We start from the raw sequence: 20,900 nt of genomic DNA on the forward strand, positions 1-20,900 counted from the left end.
AAACTATTAAGGTAAGTATATAAAAATTCTACTTACAAACATACCTACACGTAATATAAAACAACCGGGCTAGTGTGAATCTGACTCGCGTTTCTATGGTTCCGTACATAAGTCCGACTCACGCTTGACTGCACATTTCTAATAGGTTTTCCTGTCATCTACAGGTGAAGATTTTTTCAAAATTTTAGACTATTGTTTCGGAGATAAGTAACTTTTTGGCTCTATCTATGTATTTTAATTTTTTTTAATATACCTATGTCCATCTTTGGGTCACTAATTAACATATGTGTACCAAAATTCAATTTAATTGGTCCAGTAGTTTTGGAGTAAATAGGCTGAGACAGACGGACAGACAGACGCACGAGTGACCCTATAAGGGCTCCGTTTTTTTTCCTTTTGAGGTACGGAACCCTAAAAACAAACCTCCTATGAGCAGATCCATTTCACTAAATGTCACTTTTTTTTAACGTAAATACTTGCTTTATTGATGAAAACACAAAAATCGCTATATGTATGCCTACTTATAAGATTCGAGGTGTTCGGATGGACCCATCATCAGAACTGGGATTAGATAAAAACGGGACCAACTTGGAACTACATATACCTATAATTTCAAAAAAATCCAAATCGGTTCACCACCGCCAACCGGTTGAAATTCTAACTTACGAGTATGTAGTGGTTTACAAAATTAAAAATACCTAATTTCGCAATTTCATTATAATATAGTTTTTGAGTAAAATTGCTGTGGCATATGGACAGATAGACGGACAAGCATGACGAAACTTTAAGGGTTCCGTTTTTGCAATTATAGCTAGGGCTAGCTACCCTAAACTTACAGTGTTTGGTAAATTTCAACTACCTATTATCGTATCGATCAAAAATTATTATTCCCAAGAAGAAAGTAAGTATGTCTTATATAGTTTATTTTTTAACTGTTAGACAATTTTACCTTAGTGTACTTATGAGCTTAATAGTTAATTTACTTACTTCTTTTTTTTACTTTGAGACATTCTTAGTGGTAAACGTATTCGCTATAGCCGAAAACAGTTTATAGATGATTATCTTCTATCGATACTTTAAAATGTTGTTACTTTCCCACAGCCATCGGAAATTTATTATCTTTTAAACTTTCGTTTTTCACGCGTTCCTGAAACCATAAAGTAACTATAATCTGTGCTGAAACTGAACAAATCTGTACACATGAACACTGAAGAACGTGAGATTGATGGAAGAAAATAATGCCAAAACCTGAAAGCTGAAATCTAAATTTGTAGAATGTAGTAGAACGCATTGAGCACTGTCAGTTTGTTGATATTCCATATTCCATAATATCAATATCCAGAGAGGAAAATTGCGACTACGTTTGTATGGAGAACTGGACATCCCCTTCCCTCTTAATAATATGCTTCGGCACATGATTACACATATTTATACGTGCATTGTATTTCCATATCTTACAAGCACCAGGCAAGAGCCAGACGGTGCTTGCTGGATACTTATTGGTTTCTGAAATCTTCGACTAAGTCTTGGGTCATACTTATGAAAATAAAGCTCTTTACATAACGTATAATATTTTCCTTTTTCCTAATTTTTTTATATATTTTGCATTTTTTTCTTGGATATTTTCTTGACTTCGATTGACGTGTTTATTATTTTCGTTACTATGACAGCGTGAATATTGAAAAAAAAAATATAACGTGAAGGTTGAGTCCGCAGGTGAAGGTATAGTGATATTTATAGTTGGTCAAGCAGATTTTGTCAGTAGAAAAAGGCGGCAAATTTGAAAAATGTAGGCGCGAAGGGATATCGACTCATAGAAAATTTGAATTTCGCGCCTTTTATAACTGACAAGATTTGCTTGACCACACAAGCAAGAACCACCATTTACATTAATATGATAAACATTTAAATACCAACTTTTTGGCGTTTATCGTGCGTACTTCTATTCGTCTTTTGGGAAAAAATACCACAAACAAAGGGCCTACCGTGAAACACGAAATTCCAAATTTCGTTAACTGCCACTCTATCACTCTTGCATATCCGAGCCATAGAGCGGCAGATAAAGAAAATTCGCTTTTCGGCGTTCGCGGCAGGCTGTAAACAAACCGCCTTGATCCATCAATGTTATACACCGTGTTCTTATTGAATTCCGTTAACTTCGTGGTATGGTTAAGTACGTTTAAGAGAACTAAATAGCATATTTAAAAAAAAATTGGATCCTGAAAATAATAACAAGGTTTAGGTTACGCTCAGAATAAAATTGGGTAATAAATGTGACGGTTATTCTATTATTTCGAAATTCTTACCTAAAAAGTTTTCAGATGCAATGAAATCTTCGGATTTAAAATGTGCTGAACATATCTTTGAGGTTTTTTTGCTTTACGACGTACCGCCGCTTCCCACAGTTTCATACACTTTGGTCTTTCGGAAATGAATGATTTCCTGGATTTCTGCAGCCAAATACGCAGCACTGATGCATTATTGTATTAACATATCTTGTAAGTACCTTATTTTAAAGTCGAATTATATCAATATCTTTAGCAATTTTATTTTAATCCCGATTTGAAAGACTTGTCAAAATTGTCAAAAAACTGTTTACTATATGGATCGGTCATGCACTCTGGCGGAAGAACAATGCAGTAATATTCCCTATTAGAATATCGGTGTCTTTGAGAAAGTTACTTAATTTAAGCCCAGGAACGCACCCTTGAAATTAACGGAAATTAAAAAAGAACACGGTGTATAGTTGGTCAAACCAATTTGTCAGTCAGTAAGAACCGGGAAATCTTTAGTCGTCCTTTTCTTTTGGGTGCTAGTACTAGTGTAAAGTGTAAACCAAAGAATGTATGATTGTCTCTGTCTATGATTGAAAGGAGACCTTTGAAAAAACTATATTTATTCGAAACATCTGTGAAAACTTGATTATTGACTTGTTTACTTACTTGAAACTTGATTATGTATGCAAATTTTGAGCTTAATTGAACACCCGGGAAGTGGGTCTTTAGATTTGATTGTTACAAACAGACAACGGGGCAGGTGAAAGTGAAACTAAATAAAAGCTTGTAAAAATGTGGCTTCTGGAATTTCCAATTTCTATTGGAATTTCAGATGAAAACGTCCTTGTTGCATTTGAAGCATAAAGCCGTACCCTTATTTTATGGAAAGCCTCAAATAACAACGACGACCGGTCTGGCCTAGTGGGTAGTGACCCTGCCTGCGAAGCCGATGGTCCTGGGTTCGAATCCCAGTAAGGGCATTTATTTGTGTTGGAATCCGACACAAGAGCAGCCGATGCAACGGAGCCACGCCGTTTTGTCGACTAAATAGTGTTTAGTTTTAAGTTTATAAAATACATTATGTATGTTAGTCTGTAAGGTATTTGTAATATGGGCCTTGTTGCCTGAATTAAATTTCTAAATAAATAAATAAATAAAATTTGTATGATGAATTGATGATACATATATTTGTTCCTGAGTCATGGGTGTTTTCTATGTATTTAAGTATTTGTATATTATATATATCCTTGTCTGAGTACCCACAACACAAGCCTTCTTGAGCTTACCGTGGGACTTTGTCAATCTGTGTAAGAATGTCCTATAATATTTATTTATTTATTTATTTTTATAATTCGAGGCTACTAAGGTGGCAAAATATGAGTAGGTCCAATGTAGAGAATGGCACAGGCACTAGTTCTTACGAATTTTACCTGAATTAATTAATTAATGGAGCTGATGTAAAAGTGACTTGGGAAAGTTGGCAACTAGTCGCCGAAGCTCCGGTTTTCCAGAGATTAGCCCCTAATCATGCACCTAACATATAATTAATACCCTGGCTCATGGCTTAGGGCTTTTAACAACACAATAAATGCTTATTTTGCCGCATTCTTCACTATCTCTCCCTGCCATCTAACCCAGAGGGGAGAAATATACCTTATTGTGGCTACTCCATCTTCCTCATGATATTATACTTCACAGAAAAGCAATTGGTTAAGATAGTTACAACAAGTTCATTGTTAATAGCCGGGGTTACGACCCACGACCATTGGTTTAAAAATTATACTTTTTACCTATATGATTTGTAAGTATGTTTATAATATCTGTTTTCTTTTTGCCATTTTGAAGTATATGTATTGCTTTATGTTATTTGTCAATATTTTTTTTAATCATAGACAATTGTCACATGTTCGTTTCATGATAGATCTACACCCACGCAACTGCATGTCATGTTCTTGCGGTTTATTTTTATAACGCCAAGATCGAAATTTGACTGCTAACTCCATCTTGCGTCCAGTAGAAGAATCAAAGTATTGTAGAAAAATAAGAATGCAGTTTACTCTATGCCGTAGGATCCCCTTTTGAATGTCATAAATCCAAACATGGCAGCCATACCCATCGACAAAAAAGTCTAGTATCATTGACAGTTGCGATCGCAAGTTGTCAAATGTAACAACTTGCGATACATTGTGATCCTAACTAGAGCTGGGACACGTTGGCAAAATGCGTACCAAAAGTACGTTTCTATGAAAGTACCAGTTTTACGTGTACCACCCCAAAAAGGCAATTTACGTGTTTACCGTACTTAAGCGTTTTACAAATAAAGGTTATTTATGCAAATATCGACTTTTCATTAGTAGGGATCTGACGTATCGTGACTTTTTGAGTCAAGGCCATTAATCAAATGAGATATTAACAATGTAAAAATTATTTCCATAATTTTTTGATCCAACAGACACCCAGACGACTGCCAGTTAACAAAAAAAAATATTTAAAGTAAAGGTAAGAATGGAGGTACGAGGTGTTGGCAACTTCATATCTGTTATATTTCGAAAATTAAAGTACTTGCTTTTAAATACTCGACAAACGAAAAGTCGTCCATTAAGAAAAACCTGTCCCAATAACTATTTCAGTACAACGCCCCACCTCTAGTGTGGATAGAGTTCACTGACAGGTGGTGATTGTACGCAATTCGACAAGTCATGATTTATCAGTATCAACTGGATATCCTCATGATACGTCAAATGTGCCTTCTCGAATACACCCCCTGGTACGAGATTTGCACTGAAAAAACAACATTTTCGTAATAAATCCGCGCCAGCTTTCGTGAAACGACCTACTGCCGTATTCGAACTTCAATATATTCACAAGAGACGACACGTTATAGTTTAGATATCAACTAGATAGTTCTCTTTTGCAGCGCAATTCGGGCAACCAATGTCACTTTTACGTTAGATAGAGTAAGATATCTATTAGATGTGAATAGGATCTCTAAGTCATATCCTGTGGAAATCGTTCAAGAGTATCGCGCAAATGTCAAATTTGACAGGTTAGATCTTAAACATATCGTTATCGTATTTTGGTGATGTCTAATAGATGTCTATTTCAAAATCCGAATCGGGCCCCTATTATAAACAAGTATGTTGTACACCTATTTCATTCGTTGCCATTAAAAAAAACTTTCACCACTTCATTCATTCATTATCTTCAATTGAGTTACTTATTGGCAATTTTAATATAGTAATTATTATTTTAACTTATGTAATTGCTATTTTAATGTAACGAAAAATAATGCAACACCTACACAAGTGCTTTGCGAGTGACATATCACTAAAAGGTAAATGAATAATAGATTTTCAAAGTTCAATTGCTGTTGTTTATAAATGTGTACATGCAACAGTACAACGCCTGTCTGTACCCCGTCGAGACGTATTGTCAATAAAACGTTGTAACTTTGGGGTAGCGAGGACGAGTAAAAAGTAAAGAATAAATACATTATAATCCCCAATATTCTGCTCCTGGCACGTATCGCTCCACCATATTTCGTGCATAATTTAAGATTTGCCGCTCATGTTTTAATTAATTTCAACATAGTGTAGGTACAGTCAAGGAATTTAAATTCCGACCCATTTCGTACTTTGTCACAGTGACAACCGTATGAGGTCTCTAGCGGCTTTCATATTGATTGTCACTGTGACAAAGTACGAAATGGGTCGGAATTTAAATTCCTTGACTGTACCTCAGTATACTTTGCAAATTTTTAGTTCATTTTATAGGTAGGTTATAGTTGATTTTTTATATAGCTCATAGTCCTAAACGGGCAGCCTAAAAAATGTCAACTATAACTGTAACACCCGCCTCCTGTTGGACCATACATATATGTAGAATACACGTAGTAGATATTTTTTGTTCCGGGGTTATACTGTTCTGCTGTATTTGTCATTTCACAGACACGTTCAACAAGTTTACATGTTGTACTCGTAGAACAAAGGTTTTTCAATTTATTTACTTCCTTGAATAAAATTTTAACAATTTTAATCTCTAAAGCTCTACATGAACAGCGCCCTAGTATAGATAGTGTAGAGTCGGACCAAGCTAACTCTGCAAGGCATTTGCTTTGCCAAAGTGTCGAAATGTCATCAACATCATTAATGTCAAATTTCCCTCTTACATCCCCTCACTTTCTGCTGTTCGAGTCAGTCCAAAGCTAACTTCAACGGATTCTAGTTAAATTGACAGTTAACAATTAATTAATGACAATGAGTTCTACCTGATTAAAATAATTATGTAGGTACATGCTTTTTTATGGATCAACGCGTGGTCAATTCTAAAGGTATACGTAAATCTTTTAAAAGCGACAGTGACGGAGAGGTTGGTGACAGCTGGGTTGCAGTTCGCGAAAGACAGACGGAAATTGAGCTTCGCCAATATGATGCCAGTTGTCAGGACATGACGAATAAAACTGACTTGCCGTAGATTTTAAGGGCGGTTCCTGACTAGCGTTTTATACGAGCGTACGCGTATGTGCCAGTAAGCTGGGATAGACCAAGGGCCCGATTCGGATTTTGAAATAGACATCTATTAAGTAGATATATTTATTTTAGACATCACCAAGATACGATAACGATATGTTTAAGATCTAACCTATCAAATTTGACATTTACGCGATTCTGGAGATACTCTTGAACGATTTCCACAGGATATGACTTAATAGAGATCCAATTCACATCTAATAGATATCTTACTCTAAGTATCTAATGTAAAAGTGGTATTGGGTGCCCAAATTGCGCTGCAAAAGAGAACTAGTTGATATTTAAACTATAACGTATCTGGAATGGATCTATTAGTACGTGTCGTCTCTTGTGAATATCTTGAAGTTCGAATACGGCAGCAAATGTAAGGAAAAATACGCTAGTCTGAAACCGCTCTATTAGCTCAAGATATTTCCATGTTCTGTTATGTATGAAAATAACAAAATGATATTGGTTAGTCAAAATTTTATGACTTTAATATTACAATACCTAATGCTTTTACAATAGGAAAATTCTACAGTTCCCCGAAAACTCGCTGCGTTTCACGCAACTCATGACATGTTATTAAAATAGTCGAATTCACTAGAGACCTTTCTTTCAACACCGGAAGTCTCTTTCTAATGAATAAAGTTTAAAAAGGCTTCCGCCTGTATTACAAAGTATTATTCAAGAAATCAATCCCTTGTCTTTACGAGTGCTGTCAAAATTAAGCTCTACCTACTTAGGTAAAATATATATACAGGATGTGGCCTGTAATATGAGCAAAAAATTAAACTGCAGACTGTACTCCTCATACTAACCAACATTTGTTTAGCGACTTTTAAAAATAACTTGTAGTTTGATTTTTAATACACTTTAAAGTTTTTTCTAAGAGGCAATGTATTGCGAATTTTGTTATGTTTATGGCATGACAAGCAACGTCAATCACAATGATATGGCGTAGCGATGGCGTCCATTGAAGATAATATTTATTTTGTATGAAAATTAGGGAGTCTAAATACTTCATATTTTTTAAAAGTTGTTGAACAAAAGTGTCACCGTTTGAGGAGTACAATCTATGTTTTAATTATTTGCTCGTGTTACAGGCCACACCCGGTATATATCAACTATTTTCAATGCAGGAGTTAAGCTAATAGTTAAGCTGACTGTACAATTGTACATTCCAAGTATTATTTAGTTTAAAATACTTACTTAAATAGTTATTTTTGCGAATAACTTAAATCTGGGTAGAAGAGGGGTTTTAAAAAAAAATTGCTTGTAAATCACATATTTTATTCTTTTTGATTTCTTAACTTTGAGCTACACAATTATTTCATTATTTACATATTGACTCTTAATTCTATTTATTTATAACAATAAGCAACAATTTTTAGCCGCAGCGTGTGGCCGGGCTGCGTGCGCGCATCTCAACAACATTAGTAGAATACGTATATAAGTAGCAAAATATTTTACACATAAACCTAAAAAATTTTGACTATTTCCAATATGTTTCCAATAATCTGAAATAAGCTAAGTTGATACTAGTGGGTGTACATGTTAATACTTCGGTAATAAATATTCATAGAATATACAGAATACGATATATGTAGTTTACAACGAATGATTTGCAAATAAAATGTTCCATATTTCATACGGGCATTTTTGTTTGAATCAATGCCGTTTGATGATAAACCCAAAAGTGAAAGTGAAATGCCATGTATTTCGCCACGAAACAGCAAATTAGACGTTACTTAAACATTACCTACGGATTTAAAGTACCTACCTACTTACAAGTTTAAATAAAAATGTATGTACATCTGTTTTTTTTTGTTCTACTATAATACTATAAATAAAATTATACCCCAGACCAAAAATGCATTTCTGCGTAGGTATAGAATAAAAAATATCATATTATATATTTTTCTTAAATATTCAAATACATAGGTACAAATGGTGCAAAATTATAACATCGAATTACTTAGGTATATAATAATTCGAGTAAATTCCCTCGAGTCGTCATTTGTCTTGGTAATCCGAATAGCGGGAACGCAACGTAGGTACGATATGAAATGAACATTGCAATGCCTAATTAGCAGCTCCGCTGGAACAACAAATGGAACTTATTATCGGAGTTCCTGCAGTTTAACTGTTTTAATTAAATTGCAGAAACTAACTAGTTCAGTACAATGGCCGTTACGGTGGTAATGAGTATTGAATCGATTAAAAACATGTTGGAACCTAGATCTCCAGAGACTGCAGTAGTAAAATAACCAAAGAGTTCTAATAGAAAGAAAAGAAAATAACGGATTACGTACTTATAGTAATAGCTTGCTAAGTCAAGTAATTTGAGAATTCATCCATATTACCTAGGTGTCGATAAATACCGCAGAATACTACAAAATATAGGAAGAAAAGGTAAAATATTTAAAAACTTATTATATATTTTGGGAACCAGCCCCTTTTAACTAAGTATAACAATAGATAAAAATAAATTATTTTTTGTTTTATTTTTCATTACACGCCTGTAGTACCTAGGCCAAACACAGGAGCGGCACATCGGTCTCTCGCCCAGGAGACAGACTACCTACAAATACAGCAACAAGTCTATCTCGCGGTCGCGGTCAAGATATTGTCGAAGTCGCGCCGTTTCTATGCTAGGCCTACAGGTCGTACAGAGCTCTCTTCATTATTCATAAACGAATGATAAAGTAAATAGCATTCTATTAACGAGAGTGGCAAAGTAATTGATGCATGAGTTGTTTCCTCATGTTGGCTGGTGGAATTAACTTTTATGTGATTGATTTAGAATAATTGATATTTAATAGCTGTCATTTGGAATTGATTTGTAATATTTTCCAGTTCGTATTTTCCTTTGGTGTAATGAAAAATTGTATTTTTCACTCGGGAGCAAAATCTGTATAACCCTGGTGTCTTAAAATCCGCGCAACGCTCAATATTCCACTTTTTTACAATTTTGTATTCTTTAACCTACTATTTGGGTATCAAGATTAGGCAACAAATTTGCCCCCTTGTAAAATAATAACTACTTATTTAAAAGATTACAGGATGAACCCCCACCATAAAGCAAGTATTAAACGAATTGGTCTTTCGAACGTATCGTAGTTAGTGGTTTAAATGAAGATTAGACTGTATTTTTTTAATGTGCAGGGTGGCGGACACATCAAAAAGGGAGCCCGAGCGGGCGGAACTTGCGCTGCGATTGTCAACTTGTTCCAAACAAAACTAAACTAGGACAACGAAAGTTTTAATGTACACAAACATATTCATTCATGGAAATTCCTTTAAGTAGTTGGTATTTAATGACACTAGGGGCAGTTTCGTTATAGAGGGCAATTTTAAACATTTGAATACGTAAATTTTGCCCTTTGTTTTGCATAAGGTTATCTGCAGCAAATTTTGCATTAGTTACCTAGCCTATATAAATTTGTTTTTTTTTACTTAGGGGCTATTCATAAATTACGTCATTTCAAATTAGGGGGGGGGGTCTGGACATCGGATGACGGTAGCATGAAGTAGGAGGAAATGGGGTAATTTGAAGCATGATTTTTGGATGATTATAGGGGGGGGGGGGATTCAAAAATCGTCAAAAATCGATGACGTAATTTATGGATAGCCCCTTATGTAACTAAATCGAATAGAAAAAAGCTGTAGTTTGATTCACTGATATCACGTCAATAAATTTAAAAAACATCCCTTGAATTTACATTTTTATATTAAATTTCTTCGAGTTCTTAACACAGTATAATATTATATCGATCTAAATTTCTCTATTTATTTGTCCAAATGACAATTCAATAATCTTCTACATCCCTGTACAATATTCAACTGTATATTCATAGAATTAGCAATTACTGTAATGCTATTTAGTTATATTGGTAGTTAACTATAGTTCGTTTTTTTTAGCATTAGAAAGAACTCCACAGAAGCAAGCGTGCAGTTTTTATCAGGCTCTTTAATTGTCAATAATTATTGAATTATCTAATGTAGCATGGTCAATACATGTAATTTACTTCAAATTATTACCGCTAAAAGTGCCGGATTTGGAACCACAAGCTTACTTCTGCGAAGTTCTTTCTAATGCTAAAAAAAACGGACTATACATATAAAACTCCCTCGAGACTCAGACATATTATACCTAACAGGTCGCTCACTTTTATCCAGTGTTTTCGATGGTTAGTCAACGTGAACCTTGAACGGATAAAGATAAAGCTCTTTGTTATAGTTCGTTTTTTTTAGCATTAGAAAAAAGGTAAACAATCTTGATGTGTCTTTTAATTGAAAAACACGTTTTAAAAATAAGTCACGGCAAATATGTAACAATTATGAATCTAATACAATCATTTATATTCTTTTGCCTTCATAAGTAATAGTCTTTGATTTTTAAAAAGCGTTTTTCAATTAAAAATTTAAAAGACATGTCAAGATGTCTTACCTTCTTGCAAGTTCTTTCTAATGCTAAAAAAACGAACTATAGGAACAAAATATTCCGAGCAACATTCAACTTATGAAACGTCAGTGACCAGTTTTAAAATACCTAACAAGTCACGTATAACTTATTTTTTATCGCAATCGCAATATCATGTGGAGCTACCATAACATAATTTTGACAACAAAGGTATATTTTACTTCGAAAAGGCCTGATTCGCGTTCATACGATATTTTAGTTAGGAACTAAGAATTTTGTTTCTGTTGACCAGAGGGCTCTTTCAAGAAAGCTTGTAACTTGTATTATAATACAAGCGGAGCATTCTTTCTAATACCTAATAGGAGTTAAAATCACTTGTAATTGTAATATAAGGTTTCATGAAACGCTCTCAATGTTTAAGCAATCATATTAGTTATCAAACGAAACAAAGTTAGACGTGGCCTAGTAAGTGCTGGTAAAAAATATGAAGAAACTCGTGTTTCCTGACTACATTAGGAAACTGACAATATTTACTGCCCGAAACTTTGGAATTGACTGCGATATTATTGTAATATTATTATTAAGTGCGAATAATTCCTTTCAGTATTTATTGCCTTACCTACTTAAATATCAACGTCGTTTTACGTTTTAGTTCACTGGCAATATTGCTAGCAACATAAAACTTTTTCCGGGACCACACTTGCCAAGTTTCACTGTGAGGTTCCGATAACATTTTTTATCCGAATAGCAAAAACAATGTAGGCATTTACCACGATCGACACCCAATGGATTCAGCGAGCAATATCGTTAAATAAAGGGCTCCTCTCCTAGCTAATTATTACATATTATGACATAAAATTATGTTAAGTCTTATATAGGTACGTAAACACGTTTCAATACTAAAATATACACAGAATGTAAGTATGTACCTACAACAGTATATTGTGATCGATTAAATGATGCATATTTTACTCGTAATTATTTATTAATTTGAACGACGACACCGGTTACGTTATTTGTATGTACAGTCGTCATAGGCTATATCGGAGCGGCCAAGGTGTTCACAATATCTGAACAGGCACTCTAATGTCTTGACAATAGAGGCATGTTCAGATATTTGTGAGAGCCTTGACCGCTCCGATAGATGTGATGGCGGCTGTATTTATTGCAGAAATAAAGGAGGAAGCACCTGAAGAGAATGTGAAAGAAATTTATTTTATTCGCTTATCAAGTTTTAAAAACGACGCGACGCGACTTGTGTATTACTTGTAACCCGATTTATGCAACAGAAAATAATAAATATGGTTATTTTTCAATCGCGTCAAGGTGCTGAAAAAAAAAACATTAAAATAAATTGATATTGCATTAACGTACAGTTCCATATCAGCCTATCGAACAAAGCAGTAACACAGTAACATAACAACATCTTTGGAAATAATGTTGTGACGGATTTTAAGCGATATTGCAGTACATTATTGAAACCTGATTTTAATGATATGTCATGTATGTCTCATAATTGGAATCACAAATAACTGCTACGTAATTAATTACTTACCGACGTTTCGATACGTATAGATTACCCTTAATAACGCAAATGTAATGTACCTATTGTACCTATACGTAAGAGATTTTGATATGTTAATTACAAAATGCCTCCACTTTGGTTAAATAAAATCTTGGTAAAACAATAATCTTTGGAATCCGAGGTGATAGAATAACAAGGTAATAATTATTACTTCGACAATGGCACATATCTCACGCGTTAGTGTTTATTTACTTAGCAACACAGAATCAAGCGTATTTTACAATAATTAGTTTATCTAATCAGAATGATCGTTTTTGCACCATTAACAATCCGAACACATAGGAAGTGTCTGCGTTGTCGTTTCGAGCCTTTTAAGTGTTTAATCGCATAGTGGGGTTCGCGGCGGCGTGCGCGAGTAGCAGCGCGAGCGCAGGCAGTAGGGCGGGCAGGGGCAGCGCGGGCAGCGCGCGCGGCGCGGCGCCGTGCTTGCCCGCCGCCTGCACGCGGTCGGCGCGCGACGCGCCCTCGCTGAGCTCGCGCGAGCGCGCATACCCCTTCATGCGCTCGCCCTGCACGCTCTCTTCGTTGCTGCGCCAGTACACTGTCGCTATCGTTGCCAGACACTGTCAACAAAAAAATATCACTGACTTTTTTATACTGCTGTATCGAACTGCAAACTATTTATTGAAACTAGTTTTTACCAAGCCACGCTATGAAAACTAAGAAAAAACAGAAAGGTAATGTTAACCAACATCGTTAATCACGTTTTAAGTTTTTTACAATAATATAATAATAATATAGCTATAGCAGCTTGGGAAAATAGCATAATCAACCCTTTAACGCTCATTCCTCAAATGGGCTTCCTAATAGTATACATTTATAAATACCCTATGTATGTCAGGATCGTAGCAAGTGGAAATCCGTGGTCTCTGCCTACCCCTCCGGGAAATAGGCGTGATTATATGTATGTATATATGTATGTATGTACGTTATAAATACCCAATACCCAATAACTTATTTTTCTCAAGTAATCCCATTTTATGTCGAAAGGTCACATGTCAGCCGTTTTCGTAATAATTAGTGCCGACACCAATTCTATTGCGCCCTCACTAACGGCAAAGAGGATGAAACACCGGAGTGGGTTTAGTGGATAGGGCCAATTTTCCCTCCCAAATTACCAAAGGAGAGGAGAACTACCTACATCAAAACATAAGGGATGTGTTTTGAGTAAGTCAGTGTGTCTGCCTGCTACCTCTACACAGTCTTCACCATTAAACCGCTGAAGCGATTTAGATAAAATTTGGTATGGAGATAGTTTCGGGAAGGATATAAGACAGGTACTTTTTATCACGGAAACCATTATTCTATGCAAAAGAAGTCGCAAGCCGAAGCTCTTGTCTTGCTATAGTTTTGTGTTGTACATTAGGTGTCAGCCAGAACGAGTGCATTCTATCAATAGTAAAATGTCCTTTGTCAAAGGATATATTTATTTCTATATTTCTACAAGAATTTCAAGAATACTTATCAGCTAGGCACAAGGATTATAGATTTTTATAAGCTTAAATACAGTACAAGTCCCTACATAACTACTATATAGTACCTAGTTTAGTGTAGTAGAGTTCAGGTATAATTTAGATTTTGTTAAAAGCTGTCAATATTAATAACTAGATGAAAACCCGGCTTCGCTCGGGTAAAATAAATAATAGTAATAGGTAATACTCATTATGAATTAAGTAATTATTTACTTTTAGACTTCAAACCTTCATCAAGGCGGTTACAAACCTATCTCATCTCAGAAAACTTTAAATCCGTAACATTAACTCGAAAAATGTACTATTCCGATATATCTAAAAACAAATATGTAATTAAAAAAATCTCATCTGCTTTTCTGGTAGCAGTTCGGTTCTGTAAGGGTCGCAGTTCTAACCTAACCTAACCCACTTCTGGTTGCAGTTTGGTTCTATAAGGATCACAGTTCTAACCTGACCCACTTTTCTGGTCGCAGATCGGTTCTGTGAAGGCCGCATTTATAACCTAGCCCACTTTCCAATCTCAAAAGAGGGAACCCTTTGTACCTACCCTTCATGGCACTAAAGTGAAAGTATGGAAATTATGACTACTATTTCATTCTTTAATATTAATGCCTATCCGTTAATAATAAATTCATTAAAAAAAAAACTGGATAAGTGCGAGTCGGACTCACCCATCAAGAACGGAACACTTTTAAGTATTTGTTGTTATAGCGGCAACAGAAATACATCATGTGTGAAAATTTCAACTGTCTAGCTATCACGGTTCATGAGATACAGCCTGGTGACAGACGGACAGTGGAGTAAACTGAAATAAAGGTTCCGTCACACCGGCGCGTTTTCAGAGCCGGGCCTGAGCGTTTTATATGAAAAAGCGGCGCGCCCCGCTCACGCGCCGCACGCGAAACGCGCCTGTGTGACGGAGCCTGAAATATCAAACCGGTCAAGTGCGATTTGGACTCGCGCACGAAGGGTTCCATACTTTTTAGTATTTGTTGTTATAGCGGCAACAGAAATACATCATCTGTGAAAATTTCAACTGCCTATCACGGTTCATGAGATACAGCCTGGTGACAGACAGACAGACAGACAGACGGACAATGAAGTAAAACTGAAACAAATGTCATATACCTACTAAGAAAAACCGGCCAAGTGCGAGTCGGAATCGCTAATAGGTTCCCGTTTTTAGTTACCCTTCAGGTACGGTACCCTAGTATGGTACGGTACCCTAGTCAGGTACGGTACCCTAGTATGAGTGTAATAGATTTGTAACCGGTCAGCAATGTGAGTCCCTTGGAGAAGCAGAGGTCTAGTCTAAACTCCCACTTACCATGGGCATTAACAGCCTTATATGCTTGTTTGCCACCAATATGTCATATTAAAACATATTAATAAAAATTTACTCGGTCAACAATGTGAGTCCCTTGGAGAAGCAGAGGTCTAGTCTAAACTCCCACTTACCATCGGCATTAACAGCCTTGTATGCTTGTTTGCCACCAACATGTCATATTAAAACATTTTAATAAAAATTTACTCGATCAGCAATGTGAGTCCCTTGGAGAAGCAGAGGTCTAGTCTAAACTCCCACTTACCATCGGCATTAACAGCCTTGTATGCTTGTTTGCCACCAACATGTCATATTAATAGTACATTGGGGTCCCTTTGTTTCCCATAAAGTTTTAAGTCATAATGTATTGTTTGTCATATTATCGTTAGTCATAAAACTGAAACCGTTAACTTTTCAGGATTTTCCTAAGGTTATTCTATAGATAGGTTAGGTTAGGTTAGGTTTGTTTTATGGCAATCCTGAAAAATTACGCGTTTCTGAGAAAAACCAATTATGACTAACGAAAATTCGGACAAACAATACATTATGACTTAAAACTATTTGGGAAACAATAGAGACCCTAGTACATTACTACAGAGGCCGGGACAAAAGGGGTTGCCGGCCGAAGACATATAGGTCTGAGCGCGGGCAACCCCATTTCCCGCCGAGGTATGTATAGTGCTTTTCTCAAACATGCAATGAAATAAATAAAATAAAAAATCCACGAAACCCAAGTTTTATTTATAGAAAAAACTAAAAGTAAACTACACCCAAAATATAACTAACACGTACCTATATCTTTATCACGCGTATGTTTTACACGAGTCGTGTATTTTTACTACCCGTATATTTTCATGTATCTTTGATTTTTTCGCCTTGTATCCGTCTGACTGTCGTTTTCGTCACATAAGTTTACATAGTATTTCATGTTGATATCATGTTTCACATACATCGTTGCTTTATGCATGGAGAAAATAAGTATAATTTCCACAGTGTTGACGAATTTGTAGTTACATTCATTTAAAATATGCCACAAAACTGTTTCTAAAAAACTGTAAGCCATTTTTCTTAGATTCTAAAATAATAAAATTGCCATAAGCAACCATATAGATACTTCGTCTTTGACTTGGCGGCAGAGGCAGCAAGTTATTTAAAATCAATTCTGGTTACGCTGCCAATTCCAACTCCTACGATTACAATTAAAATTAATTTCATTATTTTGTCGGGACTCATATTAAAGTAAAAAAATCAACAACGCACCATAAATCCAATAAAACAGAAATACAGAATGAAAATTTTTCAACTTTGCCTCCATAACAATTTAAAAAAATAACTACGCGTGTTTGAGTAGACCTTTTTACCGCTAACGTTTAGATGAAATATTTTAAATGTATTTATTTGTGTAGTTTAATTTATAATTTAAAATTACAGAATTTGGTTAATAATGTATTATTTATTAAGTTCATGTTGATTTTATACAAATAAAACTGCAAATTGTAGCAAACATTGTTTTTGTTTTTTTTTTATAGGCGTAGTGGCAGAGTGTCATTACGAACCATAAAGCAAATACTGCCTCTAGTTTTTTTTAAATGGCTGAATACCACGATGCTGTGTCTCAAATATCTGTGAAATGGAAATTAAAAAAGAGGACTTTGCCGGCCTAGGCCTGCAAGATTTGTATGAAATTCCATTAAATACCTCTTGTCCTAGCCGAACCTGAAACGTCATACTTCGCAGCCTATTATAAGGAACATAACATCAATATTTCATTGCATGTTTGAGAAAAACATATTAATAAAAATTTACTCGGTCAGCAATGTGAGTCCCTTGGAGAAGCAGAGGTCTAGTCTAAACTCCCACTTACCATCGGCATTAACAGCCTTGTATCTTGTTTGCCACCAACATGTCATATTAAAACATATTAATAAAAAATTACTCATTTCATTGGCCCCGCTTAAATATTTCTTTAATTTGTTTTTAGTATTTGTTGTTATAGCGGCAATAGAAATACATCATTTGTGAAAATGTAAACTGTCTAGTTAATCTAGTTATCACGGTTCATGAGATCTTGAGATACAGCCTGGTGACAGACAGACGGACAGCAGTCTTAGTATTTAATAGGGTCCCGTTTTTACCCTTTGGGTATGGAACCCTAAAAAGGCCTCCAGTGCCCCAGGCTGGAATCAAAGCAGCGTCCTCTGCTATTGCAGCAGGTGCCTGTGCCATTCTGCCACCGGGCCATCCACGGCGGCATAGGTCGGATTTTTCCAAGTATACTTATGCACTACTTACTGAAGGCTTATGGAGCCTCGCCATCCCTAAGCCTAAATTAAATATTTTCTGAAAATAATTTGTTTTGTTCTAATAATATATTGGAGTCCTAGTAATAGGGGTCCCGTTTTTACCCTTTGGCTACAGAACCCTAAAAATCAACCTTGTTTTGGTACTACGCTTAACTATGACTCTGAAATTTTAGCAGGAATTAATGTTTTTTTTGTTGTCACCTGTCAAATTAGAATAGAATAGGATAGAATAGCCTTTATTGCCCAAAAAATTAAATTTCAGTACATATTACATTTAAATAAATTCACATTTCATTTATATCAATTAGTTTTTCAATATTTTTTCCTTAGTAACTTTATTAAATAATTTTTATGTCATTGCTTTTTAATAATTATTTCAGTCTGCCTTCTTGGCATAGGCCTCCCCCAGCTCTCTATCCCTTGCCGTCCCTATCCAATTCGGCGCCGCATGCTTCTTTATGTCATCCGACCACCTCATTATTGGTTTCCTTCTCTCCTTTCTCCATCTCTAGGATACCATTCCGCTACCTCTCTATCCCACTTATCTTTACCTTCCCTTGCCATATGTCCAGCCCAACCTTTTGCAGTCAAAAGTGTGAACTGGTCAAAAGAACTTTTAACCGACAAAAACAGGCAAAACTGCTTTTGACTGAGCATGTTGGTCAAAAGTAGTTTTACCTGAAAATCATACCTATTTCTGGCAGCAGTTTCGTTTTTAGGGCGTAGCAAAAAAAAATAACCCTAACCTACCAAACTCTGGGAACAGTTTCATTTTTTGAGCGTAGCAAAAAAAATAACCCTAACCTACCTATCTCTGAGAGTACTTTTGACTGATAGTAACAGTCACAATTACTATTAACCAATGATTTTCAGGTAAAACTACTTTTGACCAACACGCTCAGTCAAAAGCAGTTTTGCCTGTTTTTGTCGGTTAAAAGTTCTTTTGACCAGATCACACTTTTGACTGCGACATATATACTATCTATATATCTTATTATATTTAATCTTATATTCAACTTACATTGATTCCGGAGATAACTTATTAGCTTTTATTCACTTTCCAATTCACCGATACACCTCAAATTTGATTCATAGTCTAAACTAAAGCACAGTTATTAAATATGTCCACAATACACTGTAGCTTTTTCACTGTTTCACACTGTTTACAGTCAGCTGGCACTTAAACTCAAAGTTTCTTTGAACAATTTTCATCTCGCTCACTTATTAGTTTATCACAGCTGCTTCAAGGTTGCTTTCACTTGCATTTCCAGGTAGCTAGTAGTGCCTTGACATGTAAGAATATTTGGAACCATTCTGAAATATTAAAATACAACTGAGAGACCGATGTTTATACTAAACACAATACTCCCATGGAACGCTTTGAAGTTCAAATCTCGTTATGTTATGATGGCGTTTGTACTTTGCACTATGTTCGGTGACTATTTTTTTATTGTTAACACACACAATACACTATTTAACAGGTTTTTATCACGTCTGGAGTACCGGATAAAGTATTTTTGAATAACAGCCGTCGTTGACGTCTAGGCAGTGTTGCTATCGTCTTAAAAGCCGTAACAGACTATCGCACGTTCTGGCTTAAAAAAAAAAAGTAATAATTATACCGGTATACATATCCATATGAAACGAAACTTAATGCAAATAATAACCATTATACATACCGGAGTCATCAAATAAACAGTAATATTCGTCTTGCTTTTTATTTAAAAAAAAAAAAGACCAACCTAACTTGTAAGCATGTTTGCAGTTTCTAAACGCAACAAACGCTGTCAAATGACAACCAACAAATTGAACATTTGCATTCTTTGTCGAAATTTTTTCACTTTTAAATGCAAAATACTCGACAATACGAATTTTGCGGATACATGTTCTCGATTCAAAAGTGATATTTTTTCAAGCTCTTTCGATTGAGCATAATTTCATTCGGTTTTACCGTCAGAGCCGCTCGCGTTTATATATAAAGATGAGTTTTCTAACAATGACTCATCATCGTAAAGAACGACTAACTACGTCTACGATCAATTTAAACAAGTCTCAATCCGGTGGCCTCCGAACTTTCTGATTTAATTATTCAATTGTTAGTAGTACCTACCTACTACAAACCTAGTACTTACTACAAAATTAAAATGGCCGCTGTCTGGGATAAAATCAGTTTTTTGCGATTACATGGTAATTTAATGAATATAATCGAGTTTATACTAAATCACATGGAAACGTAGTCGTCTCGTCTACTCATAACATAAGGCGCGATTCGGGAAATGAATTAGAGATTCACTAGATATGAAATAGTAAAGATATGTGACGTTCCACGACAAAAGGTACCTTTGATTTGATTGACGTGACCAATATAGAGATTCCCGTGCAGAATTCCTGATACCGTGTCCACAATACATAGTCCACATGTCCAACTTGGGCCAACTAAAGGACGCATAAGCGTTAGAGGGAGCAAGTGATATTGCTATTTCATTCCACTGCATAGCTGCGTCCCTCAGATCAGATTGCCCCATGTTGGCTCAATATGTGGACTCGGCTTCACATCAAATTCAAAATAGCCGGTTTTGTTTAACGAAACTACTATAGATTAAAGATTCCAGGTCATAATGGTACAATGGCAATAGGGTACTAGTTTAAACATCCCGTCCAGTGCCAGCCGCTGATTGAATAATTGGCCGTATAAAAAGATAATAGACCAATACAGAACGGGGCTCCGGCCCCTGATCGAGTTCCGGGAACCACTAATTCCGATGTCAAAGCTTGGGTATACTATTTTCGGAACCTTATCATCATTCTCTTGCCCTTGTCCCATTCACTTGGGGTCGGCGCAGCATGTCTTTCTCTTCCACACCTTTCTGTCGCCCGTATTTTTGGAACCTAAGTATAAACCTTTTAAAAACAATGAGTTAGGTATATAGGTTAGGTTAGGTATAGGTTCGTAGGATAAAACAATAGCCAGCGCTAACCGTGTTTTAGCGTGTGTAAGAGTGACAT

At 35.6% G+C, this 20,900-nt stretch overlaps 1 protein-coding gene across 1 annotated transcript in view; it reads right to left on the reverse strand.

The window, feature by feature from the left end:
- Positions 1-10,058: 10,058 nt before the first annotated feature.
- Positions 10,059-20,900, reverse strand: part of LOC134663483 (uncharacterized) — a 110,724-nt gene continuing 99,882 nt past the window's right edge. The window contains exon 7 of the mRNA XM_063519856.1: positions 10,059-13,358. Within this exon, the coding sequence (XP_063375926.1) occupies positions 13,107-13,358 (252 nt within the window). The 3' untranslated portion in view covers positions 10,059-13,106. The remainder of the gene's footprint in view (positions 13,359-20,900) is intronic.

This window comes from Cydia fagiglandana, chromosome 1 (assembly GCF_963556715.1).
Source record: "Cydia fagiglandana chromosome 1, ilCydFagi1.1, whole genome shotgun sequence".
Taxonomy (NCBI): domain Eukaryota; kingdom Metazoa; phylum Arthropoda; class Insecta; order Lepidoptera; family Tortricidae; genus Cydia; species Cydia fagiglandana.